Source organism: Vitis vinifera, chromosome 7 (assembly GCF_030704535.1).
Source record: "Vitis vinifera cultivar Pinot Noir 40024 chromosome 7, ASM3070453v1".
Classification (NCBI taxonomy): domain Eukaryota; kingdom Viridiplantae; phylum Streptophyta; class Magnoliopsida; order Vitales; family Vitaceae; genus Vitis; species Vitis vinifera.
In genome coordinates, this window is record NC_081811.1 from 14,315,289 (window position 1) to 14,328,485 (window position 13,197).

General features: G+C 35.5%; 1 protein-coding gene across 3 annotated transcripts; it reads right to left on the bottom strand.

Moving 5' to 3' along the window:
• Positions 1-819: 819 nt before the first annotated feature.
• On the bottom strand, positions 820-12,938 carry LOC100251935 (bystin). 3 transcript variants are annotated; one of them, XM_002267618.4, is made up of 12 exons: positions 12,732-12,938; positions 12,437-12,634; positions 11,904-12,030; positions 11,156-11,207; positions 10,738-11,065; positions 9,681-9,760; positions 4,155-4,202; positions 3,145-3,291; positions 2,313-2,385; positions 2,126-2,201; positions 1,245-1,362; positions 820-1,026 (listed from the first exon to the last, which is right to left on the bottom strand). In XM_002267618.4, exons 1-11 carry the CDS (start codon positions 12,843-12,845, stop codon positions 1,283-1,285), a joined length of 1,323 nt encoding a protein of 440 aa, XP_002267654.1. In that variant the 5' UTR covers positions 12,846-12,938; the 3' UTR covers positions 820-1,026; positions 1,245-1,282. The 3 variants fall into 3 exon arrangements, with proteins under 3 accessions (XP_002267654.1, XP_010652601.1, XP_010652602.1); XM_010654299.3 differs by having other exon boundaries at positions 820-1,038; XM_010654300.3 differs by having other exon boundaries at positions 820-1,125.
• Positions 12,939-13,197: the final 259 nt, after the last annotated feature.

Sequence of the window (13,197 nt, forward strand, 5' to 3'; positions counted from 1 at the left end):
AACAAACAAACAAACAAAGAAAAAGTTATCATGGAAATTAGAGAGAACAATAATAAAGAGATTCCAACTAAAAGTTTTATGAAATTTTTTATGCAAAATGTATAGATGAATTTTGCCTAAAGAATACATGGGGCATTCTCTAGACATTAATCATCTACCTCAATAATCTCAACATTAAATGTTTAAAACACAATCATTGAATTTCAATAATTAAATTTTAAAACTATTAAAATCCTGATAATCAAGGTATAATACTTAATCAATTTGATTTAATTTACCATTCACACAATTAAAGACTTGATTTTTCTTTTAATACACCAAGACCCTATTTATTTTTTATTTGAAGCATTAGCACATTTAGTATAATTTGGTACTATTTATTTTGTAATTTACTCAATTTTAGATATTTTTTCTAAATATCAAAGTTAAAAATTTTAATTTATATCTGAAATTTGGATTACACTTCTATAGTGATTTCTATTCAAATTTTTAACAGAGGAAAAAAAAAAGGAACCTTAATTATTTAAGAGGTTATGTTGCAAATAAAAATTTTCATCAGATGTATTCTTCTTCCTTCCTATCTTAACTCCTCTACCACTTACATATAGAGAGAGAGTGATTGAATACATACATTGTGAAAAACCATAAAATGTTACCACTTTTATGATTTAGGAATTTCATGTAATTTCCCTTATATTTTATCATTTGGATGGTTGACACAAGTATAAAACTGTAATTACTAGGACAACAAAGTTACAAAAAACAAAAAAACAAAAAAACAAAAAAAACACAACCTGATGTCTTAATTCTAAATAGAACTTAAAACTAAATAGTGTTGAATAGTATTGAATATTAGGTTGTTAGTCCGTGATACAAATCAGGTTACAAAAAGGGAAAGAGGGGAAAAAAAAGATATTATTTTGTATATAAAGCTCTAATCAGCAGTAATTAAATGAGCAAACAGATGTTGTAAACCTCTCCAACAGATAACCATAAGCACGACATCGTATTCTGGCCCCCAAGAACCTGCAATAGAAACTTAACATTCCTTCATTTTCCCAAACCACTTCAATCACCCATATACTGGTATGCAGAAAGACAATTTTTGTCCCCACCAACTTGCAGCTGGGAGAAGACCCAAAAGAAAGACGTATATGCTTTGAAATCTTTGCCACAAATTCAATTTTTAACAATAAAACTAAGACAAGAAAAGAAAATAACATCAGGGGGAAGCAGAATCTCACCAAAAAATAACTACGAGAAAGTCACAGAAAATGAACATTTAGTCCTCCTCCATTGGAACGTCTGGAATGTCAAACCTGTCTTCTTCTATTGTTTTATTGATCACAGAAATAGGAGATGGTAATGAGAAGTTAAGGAAATAAAGAATGCATCTATTTGTTGAAGCCGATGGGGAGAGAGGAGTAAAATGAAATAAGAAAGTCCATCCAATGCAAGTTTTTGTAACTAAAGGACTAATAACTTGTATGAAATAAGAAACACATCACACACAAACTTGTAGTATTGTAGCCCTATACATAATTATGAAACTTTAGTGGACTACTAGACTTTGGCCTGAGTTTATGAGGAAGCAAACAATCTAAACTACTGTCCTTTATATCTAATAAATGCTAGACTTTCATATGGAATAGGCATTTGAAGAAAACAACACAGATACACTTCTCTCACTTCTTTTGTTTTTCTCTGTGTTTAAAGAGTTTCTACCTTCTCTACAAAAATTCTCAACACCTCTTGTGGTGGTTACAATCTGGCAAAGCCTCATTTCAATATTCTATAAATGATGGAGAAAACAATTTGATTTTTTAATATTTTAACACAATTGAAGAATTTGCCACTCTAGTTGAACTTACATGTCCTGAAAGTTGTAAGTTGGATTGAAACTTTAAACTTGAAAAATAAATTATATACTGAAAGTTAAAAAGTATCACCATCTTTGTTGGATAGTTGATTTTCTATATTGGAACATTGAAAATAACACGATCATAAATTAATTTGATCAAACCCTAAACTTAAATAGTAGATGTTATGAACCTTTGACAAAATTTTGTGGAAATGATTAGATTGAAACAAATATTGACAAAGACAAACATTAATCAAAGGATATAGATTAACATAAGATCATCTTCCTCCTCACCACGATTCCTGCTATTGTTTAACTCTCTGCTAATATCAGGAGTAACCTACATTTAAATAGGATTGCAATCAAACATTGTTGCAAGAAATTGGGAAAAAGAAGAACGATAAGAAGAAAAAACAGCAGCAGCAGCAATTTAAGAGAGCAATGCTCTTACTAGTCTGTGTCTTTGATTTTCAATTAAAGTTTTAAGGGAATCTTTATCCTCTTTCCTCAGTTGATTTTTGTACCTGTAAGGAATATCACATAGGACAAGTATATATGAGCAAAAAGACTGGTGCACATTATTTTATTGGGATGAGTCATGCTCAGAAAAGCATAAATAGATTGAAATGACATAAGATACATAAAGAAGTATTACGTTTAGTTGCATGTTAGCCAACAAAATAGGGAAAGTATTAGGTTACAAAAAACTTGGGCTACAGAAGCCGGTTTGAGCAGGTTTAAAAAAGAAGAAAAGGTGATGTGGTAGCAATGGTAGCGCTGATGGTCACATTCTGGTTGCTAAACAGGGATTACAGGTGGATGAATGAGCTGATAACAGGGAAAAAGAAAACATAGTGGAGGCTGTTTATCGGATATCAATCAGAAGGAATGAAAGCCAAATGAGTGCTTTCGAATGCATAAATTCCACATTATGCATGTGTTTCTTCACATGAAAACAGAAACAAAATTCAGACCTAGAGGACTAATCCAATGATGATGACTTCCTATAGAGCAACACTTTAACTTTCTTCAATTTCTATTTCAGTAGAGAGAAGCCACATTGTTTGTATAAATGACATCCCTAAAGTACGTGGGCATATCTTAAAGAAGAAAGCCATATCAAGACAAGAGATAGATCAACACTAAACCATGCAAACCAAAGCGCTTTTCTATTAAAAAAATACTATTAAAAACTTTTCTATGAAGAATTTTATTATGATAAACATTAAGGTTTCAAAACCTAGTATGGGGCAAGAAATAGAACTAATAGATGAAATACTGACCTCTGAACAAATGTAAGAAGTGACTGGTGCCAAATCACAGGCATTATCCTCGTATCCTCAATAAATCTTATAAAATGAGCTACAACAGCATCAACTGCACGATATGGCAGAGCATACTTCTTGTCAAGGAGAAGCTTTATGAAATAGCTGTAACAGAACATACAAAATTGTCAAAGAAATTTCTGCACGCCATTGGAACTACAAATTTATCATGACTGTCACAGGTGGACAGCACTCATCCCGACAATTTATCATCTCATAGCGCATATATGTGTACATGTGTTCTTGGAACTGAAAAATTTTATTGTGCCTGTGACAGATGGATGCCACACATCTTCACAATTTATCATCTCAAGCAACAAGGTATATCCAAAGCCAGTGCATGATTCACAAGGATTACAGGTGGGTCATCATGTTGAACAGAATACTTACAGAGGGAAGAGTACCAACCATATTCTAAGCGAAGTTCTGTGACAAGCACCAGTGATGTGGGAGATTATTTTTTTTTTCAATAAGTAAAGAGAAGTATATTAAAATGAAAGAGGAAACACCAAACTAGTGTCCTCTAGGTAGATGTGGGAGATTATTTACTATCAGTACCCTGTGCCAATTGAGGAAATGGCTACTATTACATTATGTGCTATTAGGGTTTATAACCCATTGTTACACTGTGATTACAATTGGTGATCTATACCCAAGACAAGTTAAAGACCTCCCAAATCTTAGCTTCAAGCTCCATGCAATACTAAGTCTAACACAAGCGAATTCATGACCCTTGATAAGAAGGGTCAAAATTGGCTCTCAAAAAGAAAATTGTACTTATAATAGGCCTAGGCCCCTTCTTAAAGCCAAACCTTTTAGTTACCAGGTAGCCTCACCATAAGCCAATTCATGAACCATTTGACTACCTGAACATCCAACAATCCATTCTAAAAAGCATCAAACAGAAACACTTGCTAACATGTCCGAGACAAACCATGACTTAAATATCTGGTAAATAATATGAATACCTTGTTGTGCCACAATACTCCATCTCTGCAAGCTTCAATAATGCAACACTGTGAACCCATTCAAAAATGTGTTAGACATCTCCAGCATGCATTACATCTTTAATCTTATACACAAGTTTCAATAGCTAGAAGATACACATAAAGAAGCACACTACACGTCTTTAGCATGCACCAAAAACTTAAAATATTCACACATGAGCTTCAACTACCATGCACACAAAATTAGTTAGCGCCACAATACAGAAATAAGAATGAAAATGCTTGGTGTGGAAGGAAACTTTTTCCAGGACACAATTGTACACTTTAAAAGGGAAAAAGAGTTCACCAGCGCATCCAGTTTAACTTACAGTCACCAAATGAGAGCACAAACATAAAAAACTGTGTCAAGCAACCATTACTTGACATATTGCCTAGTGCCAATTTAACTCACTAACAGGCATGGCATGTAAATTGTCAATTTAAGAAAAGGAAAGTTGGAAGTACAACAATAAAATATGTCAGCTCATGTCTGATACCAGGCTCAATTTGTAGCCAAATACATGAATTTCTCTCATCACTGGCAACCATGTTATCATAGCAAATATAAAAAAGTACCACAGTTTTGTCCAACACACAACTAGCAAGGGAGACTAAATAAAAATTTTAAAAAATATACCTTTTTCCAAATCCAAAACCAATTATTGTGTCTTGCTCCAATTCCCCACATCTCCATCACACCACAATTTTGAATATCAGGGGATTCATTAAAAAAATGAAAATAAAAAGAACCAACTACAAAGACTTTTAATGAAAATGAACACAAATGCATGAAGATTATTAAATCACCAACGTATAGTAGAAGGTTCTTTTGTAAATAGCCACTAAATTATTTGACATTCATTATGTACATCTGCACCTTGCAGAGACAATATAATGTGCCACACCATTAAACCATCTCTTGGAAATACATGGATAGAAGCAATGAACGGTTGGGTGAAAGGATGGAAAATGAAGAGTCTAAATGATGCATAAAAAATGAATTTGTCTATTGGGGATGGGGAGGCAACAGGCAAATTTACAACTAGAATCAGAACAAGCTTAAAGACAAGGATAACAACAGGGGGAATGCCACAACCTCTAGGACTAGTTCCACTCTTTCAGCATTAATCTAGATGACAAAGGGACCAATTAGGAGATGGAAGAGGAAAATGATAAGGGTTATAAATTTGATAGAGGCAACAAAGAAGAAGATTTTTAATCTTTGCTAATGACTCATGATAAATTTTAACACTAGATGCTATTGGTGCAACTTTCATGTTAGACTCATTTAAATTCTTTTATGCTTTAAAACTTTTTCATGCCTGGAATTGTAATGATTTATCATTTTGTATTGATATGTGGTTTACTTTCAATATGTCAGGATACTGTGTCATCCCTCAAAGTGTAGCTTAACAGTAGTGCCCTTTGACAATGAACCAAAGGCACCAAGTTTGAGCTTGTTATGTATTTGAGTAGTTTAAGATAAAGGATAAAGCTCATATCACCTAGAGTTTTGCAGTAGGGTAAATGCCCCACTGTCGGGGTGGATTCCCTGTTATTGCTTTGGCGCATGCCTTGGATCCATGAGATTCTTGCACCAAAGTGAGCCTTGCCCCTTCAAATAATATAATCTGAGGATACCCTTATAATCTAATTGTTAACCGTATTTGGAAGGAGAAGGACTCGTGTAAGAAAGTTTGACAAGTGGATTGGCTAGGGAGAAATTCTAGTAGCTTCATTAACTAAGAATTCTAGAAAGTTTAAATTCCTCACATTTTTAAGGGATGGGAATTAGTCCTTCCGTCTAGAATTCCACCTCCCTTAAGAAAAGAAATCCAACCTTGATGGCAGCTTTTATAGAAAACAAAACTCTGCAGGATCTCAATACCATAAGCATCACATCATCCATTTTTCTTTAATTTCTCCTCCCACAAGGCGCGAGGTTGCCAACTAAAAGAGAAGTGATAAGCTATGGAGATGGATTAGAGAGGTGTTTGGTAATGTATGAGTTAAGAAGGAAACCACTTTTAAGATAATAAGCATTTGAGATAAGTATAGAAAGGGTAAGACCTTTCTCTTCTCAAAAGAGGACAAGAGAAACCAAAGCTTGCCAAAGATGAGTTTAGTCTCCAAGCCTTCTTAGAAGAAACCTCATGGAGGGAGAAATCAAGGGTTTTTTTGGCTAAAGGAAAGGGATAACAACACAATCTTTTCGTCATATGGCTAATGCAAGGTGGAATGGCAACTTCATCATCGGTCTTAAAATCATTGTTGTCCAATTGGAAAAGTGGAGGAGCTCAAGGATGGTATTTTCTCTTACTTTTATGTTTGTGTTTGAAAATCCCCCAGTGAGGAGACTTGACATGGCAGCATAGCTTGTCAAATGCATAGAGACTTTTTGTAGAGGATATATTAAGGAAAGAAGAAAGATTCGTCTAGTGAGCTAGTCAAAGGTGTGCAAGGCTAGGAAGCACAAAGAGTTGGGGGTAAGAATAGTAGAGGTCCTTAATCCGGCCTCGCTACGAGAATGGTAGTGGAGGTTTGCTTTGGAGTGGGAAAGCTTGTGGAGGAAGATCACCCATGAAAAGTTCGAGGAGTTGAAGGACAAGGGAGTCCCTTGGTACAATAAGCCAATGAAAAGATATTAGAAAATGATGGAAAGACTTTAGTTTCAAGCTAGCTATCTAAATCAAAAATGGTCGACAAACAAAATGTTGAGGTGATAGATGGGTAAAGGAGATCAAGTTAAAAGATGTGTTTCATATGCTTTTTAGAATAGCTTCTTCCTAGAATGCTATAGTCGCATTTGTTTGTTTTTTTTTTTTTTTTAATCAATAAATGAAAAATGTATTAAAAAGCGCCAAAAAGGACGCAACAAAGTACACACGATGTATACAACGTCAGTCAAAAAGCACCAAAAAAGAAATAAAGAAACAAAAAACTACTCCTTCCCTCAAACTAACCCTAACCAATCAGTGAAATCTACTATGAACATCAATCTTTCACCTATAAATAGTTTGGTCCAAGTTAACAAGTTACACAAAAACAAAAATTTTAGTCTTTGGACTGAGAGATCCACATTCTTAAAAGCTTTTCTATTTCTCTCTTTCCAAATTGTCCAAAAAAGGCATAAAGATGTCACCCTCCAAACTTTTTTCCATTTTCTTCTAACAAAGGACCCATGTCAACCTAGCAGAGTCTCTCTAATAGTGGAATGCATCACCTAATAAACTCTAAAGAGAGAGAATAAAAGCTCCCACAACACCCTTGTTTTGCCACAATGCAAAAGAATGTGGTCAATTGACTCCTCATGAGACAGACAAAGGAAACAACAATTGGCCAAAGATCATCCCCTCCGTTGAAGCTGGTCAAGAGTCAGAACTTTTCCCCAAGTCGCCTCCCAAGCAAAAAACCTCACCTGGGGAGGAACCCAAGCATTACACACAATACTAGGAGGGAATTGCACTACACTTCCTGTCTCTAGGCTAGCATAAAGTGACTTAACAAAGAAAGTCCCTCTCTTCGTCTCAACCCAACACACTTTATCCTCTTTGCCCTCTTCTACCCCTTTATCTTATAGTCTTGCCAAGAAGCGCTCCACAATAACAATCTCCCAATCATTTAAAGGCCTCAGGAAATTAGGACTCCAACCTCCCCCCTCACTAGAATGCTGCCACAACTCCACCACCCAAGCTTCTTTAGAGTTAGAAAGGGCAAATAAAGAGGGGAAAGAAACATTTAAAGGTTCATCCCCACACCACTTATCATTCCAAAACTTTATTCTTTTCCAATTGCCTGCCAAAAAGGACAGTTTACAACTAACTAGATCCCACAACTTCCTAATGGTCTTCCATAACCCAACACCATAGCCAACTCTCACTTCCTTAGAGCACCAACCCCCTTCCATTTCCCCATATTTTCCACAAATGATTTGTCTTCAGAAGACCTCCCTTGCTGAAGCAAAGCACCAATTCCACTTGCAAAGGAGGGCCTTGCTTAGCGAGTGAAGGCGCCTAACACCTAGGCCCCCCTTCCTTCTATGAGAGCAAACAGTATCTCACTTTACCAAATGAGGCTTACTTTCTAAGGTCCCACCTCCCTAAAGGAAGTCCCTTTGAATTTTTTCCAACCTTAACCGCACAACCCTCGGCAATAAAAAAGGAGACAAAAAGTAGATTGGCAAACTGGATAATGTGCTTCTAATCAACGTTAGTCTACCCCCTTTGGAGATATATTGCCTTTTCCATAATGGCAATCTTTTGTGGAATCTTTCTTCCCCCCCATCCCAAGCCACCAACGAATTGTAGGGGGCACCTAAAGGGAGTCCCAAATAAGTGGTAGGAAGCATTCCCCCTTTACAGCCTATTACAAGTGCCAACTCTTCTAGGTCAAGTCGCATATTTATGGGAGGAAGGAGAAGGTTGAGGTCATTGGTTGGTTCAATTTAGAAGGTCCTTCCAAGATTAGGAGATGGAGAAGGTGACCCAATTTCTAAATCTTATTTACCCTATGAGAGTGCAAGAAGGGGAGAACACTTTACTTTAAAAAGAGGATAGGAGGGGTAATTTCCATGTCAAATTGTATTACAACTCCTAATGTATTGTAGTAATATATTATTCCCAACCAAAGAGATTTAAGGATTTTGAGCTCTCTTGAGAACACATTCTTTTTGCATGGGAAGTTGTTTAGGGTGAAATCTCAACTAAAGATATTTTAACAAAGAGGGGATGGACAATGGTCAATAGATGCAACCTTTGAAAAGATAAAGAAGAAGTTGATAATACCTTGACTCATTGTGAAAAGACGAGTATTATCAATGTTTCTCTTAGCAATCTTTGGACTGAATGAGTGTTTCCAACTTCAATGAGAAATCTCCTCCTCTATTGCAGATTTAAGGGGTTGGAAAAAAAAAAAAAGAAAAGGAGAAGAACCTCTTGGCATATGGCTCCCCTTTGCTTGTTTGGGTGTATGTGGAAAGAGCATAACAGAAGGATTTTCAATGAAAGAACAGTTTTCAAATCAAAGGTTGAAGGAGGAGTTCATCAAATCCCTATTGAAGTGATCCCATGCTTCATTGGAAATGGAGAGCCTCTTCTTAGACAGTCTTCCTTGTGGTTAGCTTAGGTTTTTTGTAGCTTGTTCTTGTATTTGTCTTCTAGTGGTTGTGTTGTGATGTTTTGTGTATAAGGCCCATATACATAAGGCATGCCCCCTTCTCTTGGTGCTTAATTAATGCAAGCTCTTGTTGCCTTTCCAAAAATAAAAAAGCCTTCTTTCAATTCTAGAAGTTTGTTGGTAGGAGGTACTTGCTCAATGCTGTTAAATGGGCTGTGGCGAATTTTGTGCACAAAAGACTCCAATTTCATTCAGGAGTGCTTGAATCTATCCTCCTTTTTTGAGGATACTACCTCTGTCACCCATATACCAAACTGCTTCAACTAACAAACTATAGTTTACACCCATCATCAGAAGAACAAACCAATCAAATATACACACACAAGCACATACCTTGAATGTAGAGCAGGAATGGAGACCTTTTCAATAATGCTTCCAATGATGACAGCTTCCCTAAGGTTGCATGTTCCAGACTGCAAATCAAGCACAAGCTTGTGTTTTACAAACATTGAATGAAATTTGCATCTAAAGAAAGAGCTAATTCAAATTACATGGTTGTTTGATGATTTTTTTTTTTTCCCTACCAATTCATAGCTTCAGTGCTTTCTCTAAGATATATGGTTGTTTGATGATTTCATCAAAAAATTTATGCATAATCAATACTGAGTTACATCTGGCTGTATTAGAGTCGTTAATAACATTGTTCCGTCTACTTTTTGAAACCCTGTTATATATAAATAAAAAATCATTGGGCATTTATTCTACACTACATATATACTTTGTTGTACCTCCTCTTAGGCACTTTTAATATTTTTTTCTCATTTGTCAATCAAAAATAAATAAAGAATAAGCAACTGAAAACTACAAACAAAATATTCTGATAATACAAAGTGCATGTTTAGAAACATTTTCTACTTTTTGTCTTTAAAAATCAAAAGCTTAATTTAAAATGTGGAAATTCCTGTACAAAAATAGGTAAATGCCTTATGTGCTTGAAACACTTTCTAAAATTTTTAAATCTAAGGAAGTAAAAAATTTTCACTCCCTCCAATTTTTAAAATTTTGAAAATAGTTTTAAGAATACAAGGTAAATCTTTGTTTTTTGTATAGGAGTTTCTATTGTAAAGATAAAAAATAGAAGGTATACCTAAACGCCACCTAAATTAACCATTTCCCTGCAAGTATGGAATCATTTTTCTATTTCTCAATACAATAGGAACATACTAAATAACAAAGGAACATTTAGAACTCATCAAAAATTTTGTTGTGAGATTTAAACAGTAATTCTCACAAATTAGAGCGTCAACATTTAGTAGAGTAGCCAGCTGTAAAAATATAAACATGTGGGCAAACTTAAAACCATAAGCCAGCAGTTCCAAATATGAAAGCAAGAATGAAACAACATCAATGAAAAATTCAGTACGAAAAAATTTCCTTGAAGGATGCATACCTCACACAATGGAAACAATATTCCCTTAAAGAAGGCAGCAGGTTTGTACAAGGACTTCTTTAAAGTTTGATATAAAGCAAAATGTAGTCTCTTATTCTTCCGGATATCTTCTCTGACCCGTGGGAGCAAGACAAGCCTATAAAAACGTTCTGCCTTCTTCCCACCCAAATTGGAAGCAAAAATCCTAGTGGCTTGGTACACTGCATTTGGTGACCAATTCTCAGGTTCAGTCAGGTACAGGACCTCCTCCCAATGTTGAACTGAAGGAATATGTTTGAAAGCCTTGGGAAGCTTTCCTGCAGTGTATCTACTAAGAAGCTTGCCAACTCTGGATATTACATTTGTACCAACTTTTAGCAAACTTTTCATTTACATGACCCAAAAGGTTAGAATCATGAGAATAAGGCAGCTGAAATACCCCTTGTATAAATCTATGATGGAGGCATCCAATTTAGGCAAAGGCCGAGCTTCTGTAAACAAACAGATCCAATGAATACTAACACAAAAAATTAAAATTAAAATAAATAAATATTTGTCATTATTAACAATAATGATGTAGACATATTAATTAGAGTAGAAACCCAACACCGATCTAGAGTCCCCAACAGATTGACAAGGCTTATAGTATTTCAGTTCCATGCAAAACATAATGACCATCATAATCATCATGTTATTTCAAAAAGGCTCCACAACACATGTTCACATGAACTTCCACCAGAAGTCAATCAGTAAGAAAATAGCAGCCTGTTAAGTATGGAAAAACATTTTTATTTTCAGAAACAAAAACAACAGCCTTCTTATTTTTGGATCATTTTCAATTGATCAAATGCTTATACTCTTTAAAAGTCAACAACAGTATTTCAACCTTTTCCTAAAATGCCACTTTTCAGAAAATGTTTTTGGAACCAGTATTTGGAAATGCCTTGTTAGAAATGAATTTTGCATTCCATTAGGCCATCGTTCCTGTGTTTAACAGCAAAAATCAGTCCTATTTTCCAAGATGATGGTAGTGCCAAAGTTCATAGTAGGAGTGAAAAAGCTGCTTACACCCGCAATCAACCAAAATTTGCAGAAGTGCAAGCACTTTAATATTAACTAAAAAGAACAAAAAGGAACAAGAGAGAAAATTATGGTAACTTTTAAAAAAATCCTAATTCCACATCTACCTGAGGAAAATTTTTCATCTTTTTCTTTAATTCTCTCAGCAATGACATCGGCTAGTGTTCGCTCTGGACCAGCATTCTTGGATAAGAAAGCCTCCAGTAATTTCTCATCCTCCTCGTCAATCTCTTCCTACAATTCATAAAACACAAAAATCAACAAAAGAACTAGACATACCACTCTGTTTGGTTGCTGAGAAAATATGTGAAAATAAACTTATCTCACACCATCTACCTTGTGTTTGGTTTCCAAAAGATTGAACTAGGCTCAATTGAGTGGAATTTGGAACTTTTCCTACCATGGGTCAGAAAGTTCCAAGTTTTCTTCCTCGTAATTATTGCACAAAGCACAGGCACCACACCTCTAGTTCCTAGAATGTAGAATGTTCGAAAATCAACCCTGACAATTACAATTTCATGATGGACACTGATTTTGAAAACAAATTCTGAAGGTATCGTATTCATAGAGGTAACATAAAATTTTCGTCGTCCTAACCATTTTCTCAGCAACCAAAGTAAATTTTGACAATCAAACCCACCTCATAACCGCCAAAGTGGCTTTGAGTTTCGTCAAATCCAGCAAAATCATCGACATCCTCTTCTTCATCCTTAGCCGGTACATCTTCGACCGCGAAGAAGGAGCTATGAGGGTTTTGGTCCCGGGCTTCGTCTTCGATCTCCTTTTGCTGAAGCAGAGCTTCTTTCAAGATTTTTGAGCTCATTCCAGAGGATATCAGCTGCAGTTCCATATGTGGAAGAAACTGTAAGAGTAGAGAGAGCAAAGAAACAATGCAGTTTCCTTGGGAGAAAAGGAGAGAGTGGAGAGTTAAGTACCTTTTCTTCAGCCTGGTGGAGCTTGGCTGGCTTGGACCGTTTCTTGGATGAAACGACGTCGTCATCAGCGAGGAAGGGTTGGGGATTGTGATGCTTGCTTCTCTTTTTCCCCATGGCGAAAGAGATGTAGGGTTTTGGAGATACAGAGGGTGTAGGGAGGAAGAACAAAAACCCCTGGAATACGAGTATGGAAGCTGCTTCATACTTTTGTGGGCTGGACCGGTTCCCAGCTTTAATCGTTTACGCTTTTTACACGTATTTCTTTTTCAAAAAAGGGTTAATCCAATTTTGAAAATTTAACCTTCGTCATTTTTGCCCCAATTCGTGAAAAATACCTATTCTTTTAATACCTAACATATAAATACGAAATGAGAAATAACATTTTCATTAAAAGTGGTTACTCTTCAATAAATATTAAATTCACAAATATGAAAATTTGTTCATCCCTTTTAACTAATTAATTGAA